This window comes from Hyla sarda, chromosome 12, assembly GCF_029499605.1.
Source record: "Hyla sarda isolate aHylSar1 chromosome 12, aHylSar1.hap1, whole genome shotgun sequence".
Classification (NCBI taxonomy): Eukaryota; Metazoa; Chordata; class Amphibia; order Anura; family Hylidae; genus Hyla; species Hyla sarda.
Window position 1 is genome coordinate 67,606,769 of NC_079200.1, and position 16,210 is coordinate 67,622,978.

The 16,210-nt window shown below is 44.7% G+C and overlaps 1 protein-coding gene across 6 annotated transcripts in view; it reads right to left on the bottom strand.

Moving 5' to 3' along the window:
* RTEL1 (regulator of telomere elongation helicase 1) overlaps positions 1 to 16,210 on the bottom strand; it is a 169,983-nt gene that overhangs the window by 94,774 nt on the left and 58,999 nt on the right. For all 6 annotated transcript variants that reach the window (XM_056549289.1, XM_056549286.1, XM_056549291.1 and 3 more), the window contains exons 12-14: positions 1,442 to 1,539; positions 1,300 to 1,355; positions 1,036 to 1,110 (exon numbers count right to left, since the gene is read on the bottom strand). In XM_056549289.1, coding sequence (XP_056405264.1) covers positions 1,036 to 1,110; positions 1,300 to 1,355; positions 1,442 to 1,539 — 229 coding nt within the window. The remainder of the gene's footprint in view (positions 1 to 1,035; positions 1,111 to 1,299; positions 1,356 to 1,441; positions 1,540 to 16,210) is intronic.

The following is a 16,210-nucleotide window of genomic DNA, read 5'->3' on the forward strand; positions in this document are numbered from 1 at the left end:
CCTCCAGTAAGCTCTGGCGGCCCTGTGGGCGGAGCTATAGTGCCCCGGCCGCCGAAGAAGAAAATAGTAATGGCGCCCACTCCTTGCCCCGAGCGCACATGTCATCCGCATATGCGCTCGCGGGGAAGTGAGCGGGCGAGACTCATATTCGCTGGCAGCAGTCTGCTGCCGAAAGTGAAAGTAAGTTGGTGCTTCATGCGCCTGTACAGTATAAGCGCCATGGCTGTCAGCCGCACAAGTAAAAACACACACACACACACATAAGCATGTGAATAAAGTGAGCCATTCACTCAAGTATGCCACTGCTCGCCCCAGAAATAAAGATAAAGCCCCTTGTCCAGGCCAGCCCCATTAGACCCTGAAAGGTGGGCCAAAAACTGAGGGTCTCCAGAAGTTGAAAGTCTGCACCTAAGGGAGAAAGGGAATATATACTCACCTCAGTCAGAAGAACTTAACTAATGGAGTCTTCTGTGAGGACTTCAGTCAGCTTTCTGTCACCTGCATCACGCCGAGCTACCATGTGCGAGCGAGGCGAGCAGGGAATATGGGGACCCGGACCCATGAGGTACAACCCCAGGCGCTGACCGTTGGCGAGAGAGGGTTAACAGCACATATACTCAATGTCTGTGCCCCCTCAATCGCGAAACAGTGAGCCGCAGTTCCTGAGTCCCCACCTGAAAACATAAAAGAAAAAGGAATAAAAAACTAACACATCCCTAACTAGGAAAATAATAAAAGATAAGAATTCCAGACCATGTCCACCTCCTTTAGACACTAAGCTAAAACTGATTAGCTCAGGGCCTGGAGGTGGGTATATCCTGCTGGGAGGAGCCGACTATTTTGTTGCCATAGTGTCATACCTCCTAGAGACAGCAGCATACACCCATGGTCTGTGTCCCCATGGTCTGTGTCCCCCAATGGAGCCGATAGAGAAATATAAATTTTTCCAAAGTTCTCCTTTAACATTATACCTACATACAAAATTAGGTGAACACATTCCTTAATAACTGAAGTATACCATGTTTTATCACTGACCTTGTAGTATTTCGATATTTGCGGATTCCTGGTTGGAGCAGATGAACCCTCAGGGACCTCAATATTAAATACAATCTGTAGAAAAAATAACGCCATGACAAATCTGCCTAGTTAGGCATCAATAAAAAAACTGCTTAAATATGTTATCACCTTTGGGAGATGTTAAGGAGTATGGTAAGGTTTGGTAAGAACTCATTTTAAATCTCACAGAAGCCATATTGGTTATGATTGCACCGTTTATTAGTATGAATAAATCTTTCATACCTGGATGATGTCGGACAACTTCTGAAGTCCTAATGTGTTAGTGAAGACCCCAGAACCTGAAAATCAAAGATGTTTATAGACTTAGCAAAACCAATTTACCATATATTTAAGTGGGCAGGACCCAAAACAGAGAACTCCTTACTTCCGCCTACATGCTGAATGATCTGATCGAGTAACTCCAAAAGACCTGTCTTCGTTTCATATGTAATTCCCGCACAAGCAAAGAGCTCAAAGATGTAACTGTGCAAAGGTGAGAGAAGTATCTGTAAGACTAAAAGCAATCTAAACACTGTATTACAAAGCATTTACACAATAAGCTGGACAAACACCTACAGCAAACACTTACAGTATGCTCCAATGTAGAGGCAATGATAAGGTACAAACTCCATGTATTTAAGTAGCGTTAACCTTTGTTTCATCCCACATCAATTGATGACCCCAATATGTACACAGCACCATGATGTCCCTGCATCACACTGCCTGCTCCAATATGTGTAAATATGTGTCAAATAAATTATATATATATATATATATATATATATATATATTATTATTTATTTCTTTATATATACAGTACAGACCAAAAGTTTGGACACACCTTCTCATTCAGAGTTTTCTTTATTTTCATGACTATGAAAATTGTAGATTCACACTGAAGGCATCAAAACTATGAAGTAACACATGTGGAATTATATACATAACAAAAAAGTGTGAAACAACTGAAAATATGTCATATTCTAGGTTCTTCTCTTGTTGAGCTTCAAGAGGTAGTCACCTGAAATGGTTTTCACTTCACAGGTGTGCTGGTGTGGAGGAGGAGGTGTGATGGTGTGGGGGTGCTTTGCTGGTGACACTGTTGGGGATTTATTCAAAATTGAAGGCACACTGAACCAGCATGGCTACCACAGCATCTTGCAGCGGCATGCTATTCCGTCCGGTTTGCGTTTAGTTGGACCATCATTTATTTTTCAACAGGACAATGACCCCAAACACACCTCCAGGCTGTGTAAGGGCTATTTGACCAAGAAGGAGAGGGATGGGGTGCTCCGCCAGATGACCTGGCCTCCACAGTCACCAGACCTGAACCCAATCGAGATGGTTTGGGGTGAGCTGGACCGCAGAGTGAAGGCAAAAAGGGCCAACAAGTGCTAAGCATCTCTGGGAACTCCTTCAAGACTGTTGGAAGACCATTTCAGGTGACTACCTCTTGAAGCTCAAGAGAATGCCAAGAGTGCGCAAAGCAGTAATCAAAGCAAAAGGTGGCTTGAACCTAGAATATGACATATTTTCACACTTTTTTGTTATGTATATAATTCCACATGTGTTAATTCATAGTTTTGATGCCTTCAGTGTGAATCTAGAATTTTCATAGTCATGAAAATAAAGAAAACTCTGAATGAGAAGGTGTGTCCAAACTTTTGGTCTGTACTGTGTGTATATATATATATATATATATATATATATATATTTTATGTATTAACCCCTTAAAGGTTAGGGGATAAGATGTCTGATCCCGAGGGGTCCTGCAGCTGGAACCCCCGCGATCTCTGTGCAGCACCCTGTATTTGTTTAGAATGCTGGGTGCGGGCGGCAGGGGTCGTGATGTCAAGGCCATGCCCCTCGTGAAGTCACACCCTCGTGAAGTCACTCAATGCAAGTCTATGGGAGGGGGTGTGACCTCTGCCTGCTCAAAGCGGAGTACCCTTTTAATGACGCAGCAATTTTTCGGGTATTTTTTGGCATCTTCATTTTTTTCCCACTCTTCTTTTAAAATCCATAACTCATCCAATTTTTCAGCAATTGTTCATCTATAGGGCTTGTTATTTGTGGGACTTATTGTAATTTGTAATGACAACACTGATTTTACCACAAAGTGTATGGTGAAGCAAAAAATAAAAAGGCCATTATGCAACTTTTAGGGGGTTGCAGTTTTACGTAGTGCATTTTTCGGTGAAAATGACACATAGGCCCAGATTTATCAAAATGTGTGAGAGAAAAAATTTAGTGAATTTCCCACAGCAACCAATCACAGCTCAGCTTTCACTTCACCAGAGCTTGTTAGCTGAGCTGTGAGTGGTTGCTGTGAGAAAATCACTAAATTTTTTTCTCTCATAGTTTGATAAATCTGGGCCATTATCTGTATTCTGCAGAGTCATATGATTCCAGTGATACCCAATTTATATAGGTTTTGTTTTATTTTGCTAGTGAAAGAAAATACTACTTTTTGTAAGAAAATTAGTATGCTTAAAATTGTCCCCTTCTGACCCTATAACTTTTTTATTTTTCCCACATACAGGGCCGTGATCTGTAGTTTTTATCGGTACCATTTTTGTTTTTAATAGACTTTATCACTTTTCATGGCTCTTTTTCTGCTATATGAAGTGACCAGAAATGCACAATTCTTTTTACGTTTAGGACATTTACTGTGTGGTTTAATTACCATTATATTTGACTAATTCAGACATTTACGCATGCGGCGACACCACATGTTTATTTGTTTACATCATTTTATTTAAAAATGGGAAAAGGGGTTATACACTGTTATTACAAGTTCTCATAGAGGACTATTACATGGAATCACAGTACAGCATTATTCAGTGTTACCTGCGGTCTGTAGCTCTAGCCTGCCAAAGTAGGCTAGAGCCACAAACTAAAGATCGGACAGCACGGAGGAAGGTAGGGACCCTCCGGTCATCAGTTAAGGTGATCAGGGCCGCGAGATTGCCCCGCGGTGGTCCCGATCACCCATAGCAACCAGCCAGCAAAAAGGAGATTTTTTTTGTACTCACCGTAAAATCTCTTTATCGTAGCCTTCATTGGGGGACACCTAACTGATGGGTATATGCGCTTGCCACTAGGAAGCGCTGACACTAGGAAAAAGAAAAGTTGGCTCCTCCCTGGCAGGATATACCCGCCCTCCTGCAGTGAGGTAACCAGTTTTGTCACAAAGCAGTAGGAGAAGCCAACGAGGAAATACGTCCGAAGGACCCTAAAAAGGAATTCCGGAGAAACCAAAAAACGGTTGGGTGCGGTGTTCTCCAATGAAGGCTACGAGAAAGAGATTTTATGGTGAGCACAAAAAAAATCACCTTTTCTCAGTCGCTCTTCATTGGGGGACACCTAACTGATGGAACATACCAAAGCAGTCCCCTATGGTGGGAAAAAACAACCACCAGCGAAAAAGGAGACAGTCCCAAGACTGAACTCACATGTCCGTAAGGCCTGCAGATGAGCCCCCAGGTCGGAGACACACTAGGCCCAGAAAAAGAGCTCCCGGAAGATTTCCCGTCCAAGGAGATGGACCAGGACCCAAAGGAAAAGTCTGTAGAGACCAGAGGCACCCAGCAGAAGAAAGGGAAACAGATGTCCACGAAAAACTCTCCAGGCGAAAAAACTGCCATAAGGAAGTGAAGGAGTGCAGAACAGAAATACTGCTCGAGGAAAGGGAGCGCAGAGGAGTCGGGGCCGGGCCGCTACAAATGTCCAAGAACGGAACCCTCACTAAGGCTCAAGGAACCGGAAAGCTGCCTGAAAAGAAGGCACACTGTAGCATCGTAGGACAGAGCCCCAAATAAGGGGACCAACAGTTATAGACCAGAATGGACCGAGGAGACCTGAGCAGCCTCAAGAAACATCCCGTCAGAACGAGAATGGAGGGAGAACCAATGAGAACCCAACTTGGACTCCCAGGGTCTGGGCATAGGAAAGATGACTCCAGAAGACTGCGGTGTCAATGAAGTACGACTGACACAGACAAAGGGTAAGAAGGACACATCCCTTCCGGGAGAGCCCCCAGACCCCAGCGGCAACCTTCACGGCGTAAAGGAGCCACCTTGCGACCCCAGAGGGACCGGAACCCCGTACACTGAAGCTGGGCAACAAATACAAGACGTGTTGAGAGCCATTCCAGACAGAGACCAGTAGGCACCTAGTAGGCACTTAAGTCACCCTGGACAGGGACCCCGGAAAGGCACACCCGGAAGTGGCTGAACCGACAGGTGCCCAGCATGCCCCATGTAAGAACAGAGGTGCTCAACCACCTCGGAACCGCGGGGACGAATCACCAGGAACCCCTGGGCGCACCCCACTGGCTCAGAGGGCAGAAGGGCTCTACTCCTACAAAGCGGTTCCAGCATATGTAGGAGACATGGGGGACCCCACGATAACAGTGATGTACCAAGACTGCAGACACCAAAGAAAACGCAGACATCTAAGGAACCAGCAGGAAAGGAGAAATGCCCCCAGCAGACCAACAGTGCAACCCAAGAAAGGAGAACAGAGCGATGCTGCTGTTTCCGCAAAAGGAAGAAAAGGTCCTAAGAACCCACATGCACACACTCTGCGGGACTGCACCTGGAAGAGAGACTCCAGACTACAGCTGCAGTAGCAGCCGCATGGGGGAGGTGACCAGGTGGGTTAGAACACCAAGCAGACACAGTCTGGCCATGTGGCAAGGAGGCCGTGGCCACGTCGGGTCCCGCACACGGAACACACAGCGGAGAGAGATACCAGCCTGCAGACAGAGTAGCAGGCATGTAGAGAGGGACCTGGCTAAGCAGGTAATCCTGTAATCCAATATGTGGTGCATTGTATAAAGCACATGGGGCAACTCGGAGAGACTCACATACTTACCTGAAGACGCCAGTTCCTTATACTCACCCTCAGGTGTCTTCAACCAGCTTATGGACACGCTGCATCATACCAGGCTACAGATAGCGGGCTGAGCAGGGGCAGTGGGGGACCCGGACCCAGGGTGCAACCTACAGGCGCTGGCTGTTGGCGGGAAGGGATTGACAGTGCATCCATCAATGTCCCGTGCCCCTTAGCCGCATATGGGGAATCAGGCAGCGCCATGCTCCTGTCGCCGCACCTCAAAAAGTGAAATAAAAGGGAGTAAGAAATCTAACTAAACAGCCCTTACTAAAAAATAATAAAAAACACCAGGTCTGGAGAGAACCAGACCGTATCCACCTCCAAGCTGACACTAGATAAAACTGGTTACCTCACTGCAGGAGGGCGGGTATATCCTGTCAGGGAGGAGCCGACTTTTCTTTTTCCTAGTGTCAGCGCCTCCTAGTGGCAAGAGCATATACCCATCAGTTAGGTGTCCCCCAATGAAGAGCGAGAAATTCAGTTGCCGGCTTTAGGTCCTGCGATCAGTTTTGATTGCGGGATCTAAAGGGTTAATAGCCCTGCAGCGCCAATTGCTGCTACAGGCTTTTAGCTGCGGCCCCTGGATGTTGATTACAGCCAGATGCGACGTGGTACGGAGCGGGATGACGTCGCAATCCCCCTCCATAGCTGCTGCCCCCTTCCCAGGACGTACGCATACGTCCTGAAGAGGGAAGTGGTTAATAAAATAAAGAGTTTAAAGGTACAAAATATAAATAAATAAAAACATATTATTAACCTAGAAAATAACATACAATTAAAAGAGTCATTCTGAAAGGAAGGGCAGAACAAAGTTGTTGGTGTGATAAAAATCGAACTAGGTTAAGGGTCTATTCACACGTACAGTATTCTGCACAGATTTGATGAGCAGGATTTCAAGCTGTGTTCAGTCATTCAGTTTACATTTAAATCTTCAGCAGAAAATCCAACACATCAAATCTGCGCAGAATACGTGTGAATAGACCCTTAAAGATGTCCAGCGGTAAGAAATTTATCCCCTATCCGCAGGGGGTCGAACCGCTGGGACCCTCCCCCCATCTCCCGTACGGGGCCCTGTCTCTGCTACCTGAAATGACGTTTTGCATCCAGCACGTCAGTTTGTGGAAACACTCCCCCTCCATTCATCTCTATAGGAGAGGCGTAGATACAGCATTTGCATGTCTCCGCCATCCCACAGTGATGAATGGATGGGGCATGTTTCCCCAGCTGACATGCTGGGTACCAAACTCGATCTAGCAGAGCAGAGCCAGGGTCCCAGAGATCAGACCCCCTGAAATCAGATATTTATCCCCTATCCAGAGGATACATTTCTTACCACTGGACATCTTTAACCCCTTAAGGACCACGGGGTTTTCCATTTTTGCACTTTCATTTTTTCCTCCTCAACTTTTAAAAATCTTAACCCTTTCAATTTTGCACCTAAAAATCCATATGATGGCTTATTTTTTGCGCCACCAATTCTACTTTGCAGTGAGATCAGTCATTTTACCCAAAAATCTACGGTAAAACAGAAAAAAAATCATTGTGCGACAAAATTGAAGAAAAAATGCAATTTTGTAACTTTTGGGGGCTTCCGTTTCTATGCAGTACATTTTTCGATAAAAATGACACCTTCTCTTTATTCTGTAGGTCCATACGGTTAAAATGATACCCTACTTATATAGGTTTGATTTTGTTGTACTTCTGGCAAAAATCATAACTACATGCAGGAAAATGTATACATTTAAAATTGTCATTTTCTGACCCCTATAACTTTTTTATTTTTCTGCATATGAGGGCTCATTTTTTGCGACGTGATCTGAAGTTTTTATCAGTACCATTTTTGTATTGATCGGACTTTTTGATCGCTTTTTATTCACTTTTTCATGATATAAAAGGTGACCAAAAATATGCTATTTTGGACTTTGGAATTTTTTTTGCGCGTACACCATTGACCGTGCGGTTTAAATAATGATATATTTTTATAGTTCCAACATTTACGCACGCAGCGATACCACATATGTTTATTTTTATTATGTTTATATATTATTTATATGGAATTTGGGAAAAGGGGGGTGATTTAAGCTTTTAATAAGGAAGGGGTTAATGTGTGTGTGTTACACTTTTTTTTCCCTTTTTTTCTTTTACACTTTTAGTCCCCTTAGGGGACTTTTAGGAGGAATCATTTGATTCCTCATACAGATGAATGGGATTACATACAATCCCATTCATCTGTGTGCTCTGCGCTCTATTGATAAAGCCTGGTCCTGCCAGGCTGTATCATTCAGAGCACCGGAGCCGGCACAGGAGGAGAGGTAAGCCCTCAGGCTACCTCAGCAGTGGATCGCTCCCCCGCGATCGCGCTGCGGGGGAACGATCCACCCCACTGGACCATCAGGGACTGGATACAGGCACCTTTAGACGCCGCTGTCAGCTTTGACAGCAGCGATCTAAAGGGTTAATAGCCGACCGCGGCGAACGCCGAATGTCGGCTATTAACGCCGGCCCCCAGCTGCAAGAATCAGCTGGGGGCCGGCCGGTATGACGCGGGCTCGAGTCGGGAGCCAGCGTCATACCTCGGTAACGGCCATTGGACATGTATACACGTCCATGGTCGTTAAGGGGTTAACTATGTCCTTTTTGTTTTCATTTTTTAAAAAAGCCATTTTGATGTGTAAAGCTTTGTAAATTTGTGGGCTTGAACACCTAGAGGACACGTGACATATAAGCTGGCTGCGGTTTAAAGCAGCCAGGACCTCATGGATAACATCACCGATCACACCTCATGTCAGCCAAAGACCATTCAGATGCTGTGATCAATACTTAAGTTTTGTAAGGCTTGAGGGGACTTTGATGAGTCGGGAACGATTGTGGGGGTCTGGTGAGTCAAGATGGCGGCGGCAGGTCTCCTTACCTCCTCCATGTTGCTTTTCTGTGATCAATCTGTATGGTCTGCCTTCTGGCAGACTGTAAAAATGGATTGCAGAAAACATTCATTAGTGCTATGCATATAGCACTTAGGAGTAATAGTAAGCAATATTTCAATATTTTAGTTTCAAAAAAGTTAGTAAGCCCCTACCGTCAATAATAAAATGAAATCGCCCCTTTTTACTATTTATTAAAATAAACATATTTGGTATTGCTGCTAGCAGAAATGTCCACTCTATCAAACCCCACAAAATTAGCAAAATTGCTGATTTCTTTTCAATTTTCCATCACAAATAATGTCATTACAAAGTAAAATTGGTCTTACAAACAAGGCCTCATATGGGTCTGTAAGGAGAAAAAATAAGAGTGTTAAGGCTCTTAAAAGGGGAGGGGGAAAAAAATGCAAAAATGAAAATTGGCTGTGTCCTCAAGGCCAAAATAAGCTGTGGTGGGGGGGTATGGGGGTATGATGGCGCAATAATGTTCACAATGCATTACAAAACCTACTTGGAATAGACTTCGAAAATGAGGGCCACTGTCTTCATAGGCCTTATTTGCTAGGAGCAATATTCATAATAGAGGGTACCAGTTGCCAAGAGAAAGTACCAATTTCCTTTTAACCCCTTAAGGACCAAGCCCATTTTAACCTTAAGGACCAGGCCAATTTTATTTTAGCATTTTCGTTTTTTCCTCCTTGCCTTCTAAAATCCATAACTCCTTTATATTTCCATCTACAGACCCATATTAGGGCTTGTTTTTTGCGTGACCAGTTGTACTTTGTAATGAAACTCATTTTACCATAAAATGTGCGGCGAACCCGGAAAAAATTTTTTTAGGGAGGAAATTTAAATGAAAACCACAATTTTGCACATTTTGGAGGGTTTTGTTTTCACACTATACACTTTATGGTAAAAATGACATGTGTTCTTTATTCTGTGGGTTAATACGATTAAAATGATACCCATGGCTAGATACTTTTATTTTTTTTTACCGCTTAAAAAAAATCTATAACTTTTTGTACAAAATCAGTAATCTAAAATCGCCCTATTTTGACCACGTATAACTTTTTCATTTTTCCGTATATGGGGTGGCATGAGGGCTCATTTTTTGCGCCGTCATCTGTACTTTTTATCGATACCACATTTGCATATATAAAACTTTTATATAATTTTTTTTATATAATTTTTTTTTATAAAATGTGTCAAAAAAGCTGCATTTTTGGACTTTTTTTTTATTTTTTACGTTTACGCCATTCACTGTACGGGATAATTAACATTATATTTATATATATATATATATATTTTTTATTTTTATTTTTTTTTTACACTTTTTATGTCCCCATAGAGGACTATCTATAGCAATCCTTTCATTGCTAATACTGTTCAGTGCTATGTATAGGACATAGCACTCATCAGTATTATCGGTCATCTTCTGCTCTGGTCTGCTCGATCTCAGACCAGAGCAAAAGACCCCGGGAGACAGCCGGAGCCAGGTGAGGGGACCTCCAGCCGCCATGCTGGATGAACGGATCGCCGCGGCATTGAAAGTACCTCACTGCCGCAGATGACGTGATCTGTATTGATCACGCCATCTGAGGGGTTAATGGCAGACATCCGCGCGATCACGGATGTCGGCCATTACGGGCGGGTCCCCGGCTGCTGCTGATGCTCGCGGTCATACACAGGATGTAAATGTACGTCCTGGTGCGCGAAGTCCCGCCAAACCAGGACGTACATTTACGGCCGTGATCGTTAAGGGCACTATTTTCCATATAGAGTGCACAATGTTTGGCATTTTTGTTGTGCGGAGGCACAAAGTTGGAAGTTATTATTATTATTTTGAGGGCAAAAAGAGCGTTTAAGAACTTCCATTTGTACCTCAAACGATAAAAATGCTCACTTTATTCTTTTCTAGGGGCATTAAAGCAGCTGAAGCAGAGAGGTTATGTCATTTGCTGAACTCTCACTGACTTTAATGGGAGTAGCCTGGCAAGCAACATTGTTTTAATAACTCCCCGGACATCCACCAGACCAGACCTTTTAGATGCCTAGACTGACATAGCAAAAACGTTGGATTTGACAGACAGCCACGGAGTGAGCCACGTGCTGCCACGAACTTTCATGGCTTGCAACTAGCATTCACATGGGGCTCTACTCTTTTTGGGGTGCTGTCTGTGTGTCACTATTATTTTGTGTGGGTTGTGTTAATAAATATGTTGTATCTAGAAACTGCAGTGAGAAGACGGCAACATTCCATCAACTTTTGAGAATCTCTACTTAAAAGCAGAAAATTAGGATCTCCATAACCGATTCCTGGAAGACTGTCGTGACCTGGGGTCAGAGAGATCTCTGTGTTCTTTGCTGTGTATTCTGTGTTACTAGAAGGAATGTTACAAATATATCCCATGTGATCTACAAGTCACAGAACACAATGTCAGGAACATTTTGTACTAAAAAATCAAGTAGTAGTAAACATTAACCCCTTAGGTACGCCCTGACGTCCTGGTACTTAACCCCTTAAGGATGCCGCCCTTTTTCACCTTAAGGACTAAGCCCTTTTTCGCAATTCTGACCACCGTCGCTTTACGAATTAATAACGCCAAAACGCTTATACCGAATATTATGATTCTGAGATTGTTTTTTTCGTGACATATTCTACTTTATTTTGGTGGTAAATTTTCAGCGTTACTTGCATCCTTTTTTGGTGAAAAATCCCCAAATTTCTTGAAAATTTCTCATTTTTCTAACTTTGAAGCTCTCTACTTGGATATTCCCAATAAATTTTATTTTTATTAACAAATACAATATGTCCACCTTATGTTGGCATCATAAAATGGACATATTTTAGTTTTTTGAAAAAATTAGAGGGCTTCAAAGTAGAGCAGCAATTTTCAATAATGTCAAAAAAATTGCAAACTCTGAAGGGACAGATGTTATAGAACTACAACTCCCAGCATGCCTCGGCAGTCTAGGCATGCTGAGAGTTGTAGTTTTGCAACATCTGGAGGGCTACCGTTTGGGCAACACTGGGAGTTTCAGTTTGGCCTTCCTAGTGGTTGCCACAGTAAAGATCACTTTACTTTCACTTTCATCATCTCCCCCCCCCCCCCCCCCCCCCCCCAACGTGGTTTCCCAACCTGAGCCAGGATCCAGCAGTCTCCAGCGACGATCGTGGGTCCCCAGGCATCTTCTCCTCCAGATACCGGCCTCCATCTTCTCCCCATGTTCCCCTCGACATCCAGGGGTGGGCAAAATGGGGGATTGCCATGGCAACCCACTGTCCTGCCCTGCCATTGGTCAGAATCAGTTCTGACCAATGGCAGGGGATAGGAGGAGATCGCAGCACTGCGACCTCGCTCCTAGCCCTCAGGATGATCGGGGCTGTCCCTGACAGCTCCGATCATCCCTATTTTCCGGGTGATCGGGTCACGAGAGACCCGATCAGCCCGGAATAGCAGAAAATCGCATGTCTGAATTGACATGCGATTTTCCGCGATCGCCGACATGGGGGGGTCTCAGGACCCCCCTCGGCGATGTGCCGGGATGCCTGCTGAATGATTTCAGCAGGCATTCCGGTCCGGTCCCCAACCGGCTAGCGGCGGGGACTGGAATTCCTACGGGCGTATGCACACGCCACACGTCCTTAAGGACACGGGATGCAGGGCGTATGCATATGCCCGGCATCCTTAAAAGGTTAAGGACACCGGTCGTACCTGTACGCCTGTGGGAATTTCGGTCCCTGCCACACGCCGGGCGAGAACCGGACCAGGGTGACTGCTGATATCTATCCTCTGTCCTGGCACCCCCCCATATCAATTCAGACCGGCCGGGATCCCCTCTGGTGCGGCGACGACAGGAAGAGCAGGATCGGTAACAGCGTGAGGATACAGCAGGAAGTGAGGCCTGTTCACCTCCTGTTGTTGCTTAGAAACATCTCTCAGCATGCACAGCCAAAGGGCATGCTGGGAGTTGTAGTTTTGCAACAGCTGGCATTCCAACTACAACTCCCAGCATGCCCTTTGGCTGTGCATGCTGGGGATGTAGTTATGCAACAGCTGGAGGCACATTTTTTCTATGAAAAAGTATGTATCCAGCTGTTGCATAACTACAACTCCCAGCATACACAGACTATCAAAGGGCATGCTGGGAGTTGTAGCAGTGTGCCTCCAGTTGTTTCAAAACTACAACTCTCAGCATGCCCTTCGACTCAATGCATGCTGATTATTGCAGTTTTGCAACAGCTGTAGACAAATTGGTTGTGAAACAGAGTTTGTATCCTAACTCAGTGTTTCGCAATCAGTGTGCCTCCAGCTGTTGCAAAAAGAGACTGTACATGCTGGGAGTTCTAGTTTTGCAACAGCTGGAGGCACACTGGTTGTGAAACACGGAGTTAAGTAACAAACTCTCAGTGTTTTGCAGCCAATGTGCCTCCAGCTGTTGCATTACTACAACTCCCAGCATGTATGGACTGTCTGCATGCTGGGAGTTGTAGTTTTGCAACAGCTGGAGGTTGTACAGGGTACATTCACACAGGTGGGTTAACAGCGAGTTTTCTGCTGCAAGTATGAGATGCTGCAAATTCTCCACCACAGCTCAAACCCCCAGTGAGAAACTCACTGTAAACCCCTGCACGTGTGTATCTACCCTAAAAACACTACGATGTACTACACTACACAAAATAAAAAGTAAAACACTACATATACACATAACCCTACACAGTCCCCCCCCCCCCCAATAAAAATACGTCTTGTACGGCACTGTTTTCAAAACGGAGCTTCCAGCTGTAGAAAAACAACAACTCCCAGTATTGCCAGACAGCCACTGACTGTCAAGGCATGCTGGGAGTTTTGTAACAGCTGGAGACACCCTGTTTGGGAAACACTGCCGTAGGGTATTTTCTGGCGGATGCAAATCCCCAATTTAGGCCTCAAATGCGCATGGCGCTCTCTTGCTTTGGAGCCCTGTTGTATTTCAAGGCAACAGTTTAGGGCCACATATGGGGTATCTCCGTACTCAGGAGAAATTGCGTTACAAATTTTGGGGGGCTTTTCTCCTTTTACCCCTTATGACAAGGTAAAGTTGGGGTCTACACCAGCATATTACACTAACGTGCTGGTGTTGCCCCATACTTTTAATTTTCACAGGCGGTAAAAGAAAAAAAAAAAAAAAAAAGACCCCCAAAATTTGTAACACAATTTCTCCTGAGTACTGAAATACCCCATATGTGGATGTAAAACGCTCTGCGGACGCACAACATGGCTCAGAAGGGAGAGCGCACCATGTACATTTGAGGTCTAAATTGTTGATTTGCACAGGGGTTGATTTGCACAGGGGTGGCTGATTTAACAGAAGTTCTGCGGCAAAACAATATACCCACATGTGACCCCATTTTGGAAACTACACCCCTCATGGAATGTGACAAGGGGTATAGTGAGCCTTAACACACCACAGGTGTTTGACGAATTTTCGTTAAAGTTGGATGTGAAAATGAGGAAATAAATGTTTTCACTAAAATGCTGGTGTTACCCTACATTTTTCATTTTCACAAGGGAGAATAGGAAAAAGGCCCCCCAAAATTTGTAGTCCCATCTCTTCTGAGTAAGAACATACTCCATATGTGAATGTAAAGTGCTCTGCGGGCAAACTACAATGCTCAGAAGAGAAGGAGCGCCATTGGGCTCTAGGGGAGAGAATGTGTCCAAAATTGAAGGCCATGTGTGTTTACAAAGCCCCCATAGTGCCAGAACAATTGACTCCCCTACCACATGTAACCCCATTTTGGAAACTACACCCCTCACCTAATGTAATAAGGGGTGCAGTGAGCATTTACACCTCACAGGTGTCTGACAGATTTTTGGAAGTGGTCTGTGAAAATGAAAAATATTATTTTCCATTTGCACAGCCCACTGTTCTAAAGATCTGTCAAATGCCAGTGGGGTGTAAATGCTCACTGCACCCCTTATCAAAATTCTGTGAGGGTCACATGTGTGGGGGGGGGGTCCACTGTTCTGGCACTATGGGGGCTTTGTAAACGCGCACGGTCCCCGACTTCTATTCCAACCAAATTCTCTCTCCAAAAGCTCAATGGCGCTCCTTCTCTTCTGAGCATTGTAGTTTGTCCGCAGAGCACTTTACATCCACATATGGGGTATTTCCATACTCAGAAGAAATGGGGTTACAAATTTTGGAAAGCTTTTTCTCCTATTACCCCTTGTAAAAATGTAAAATTTGGGGTAACACCAGCATTTTAGTGAAAAAAAATCAAATTTTTCATTTTCACGTCCAACTTTAGCAGAAATTTGTCAAGCACCTGTGGGGTGTTAACCCCTTGTTATGTTCCTTGAGGGGTGTAGTTTCCAAAATAGTATGCCATGTGGGGTGTTTTGCTGTTCTTGCACCATAGGGGCTTCCTAAATGACACATGCCCCCCCAAAAACCATTTCAGCAAAATTTGCTTTCCAAAAGCCAAATGTGACTCCTTCCATTCCGAACTTGTAGTGCGCCTGCAGAGCACTTGATGTGCACACATGGAGTATTTCCATACTCAGAAGAGATGGGGTTACACATTTTGGGGGACATTTTGTTAGGACTATTGCCCCTTGTAAAAATGTTACATTAAGGGGAAAACCAGCATTTTAGTGAAAAAAAAAAAATTCATTTACACATCCGTCTTTAACGAAAAGTCGTCAAACACCTGTGGGGTGTTCGGGCTCACTGGACCCCTTGTTATGTTCCTTGAGGGGTGTAGTTTCCAAAATAGTATGCCATGTGTTTTTTTTTCTGGCACCATAGGGGCTTCCTTAATGTGACAGTGCTGGGCGGTATATCGGTTCATACCGAATACCGAAATTTTTGTCCTACACAATATGAATTTTTCCCATATCGCAATACCGGTTGGGCCCCTCCCCTTTGGGAATGAATGAATTATCAACCCAGCGCTGCTCTGTCCCCACATCGGGAAACTAATCATATGTGTTTGTGCTGTTCTGCTTCCCCTCAAACCCCCCCCCCCACCACCTTATCAGTTCAGCGCTGCGCTGTCCCCATCAGGGAACTAATCACATATCACCCGCAAGGGCTGCCCTCCTCGTCCTCCTGTTTGTTGCGGGCCGCCGGCACTGGAACTCTATACTGTACGCTGTATCCCTATGTCCAGGCTGAAAGAAAATAAACAAAATAAACTTTAACTCACTTCCCCCGTTGGAGAGCCGTCAGCCTATCACCGGCCGCAGCGATGTTCCGCCTCGGCCGGTGATAGGTTGAGCGCACTATCATGTAAGAAGCCGGCCGAGGCGGAACATCACTGCGGCAGGTGATAGGCTGACGGTTCTGTG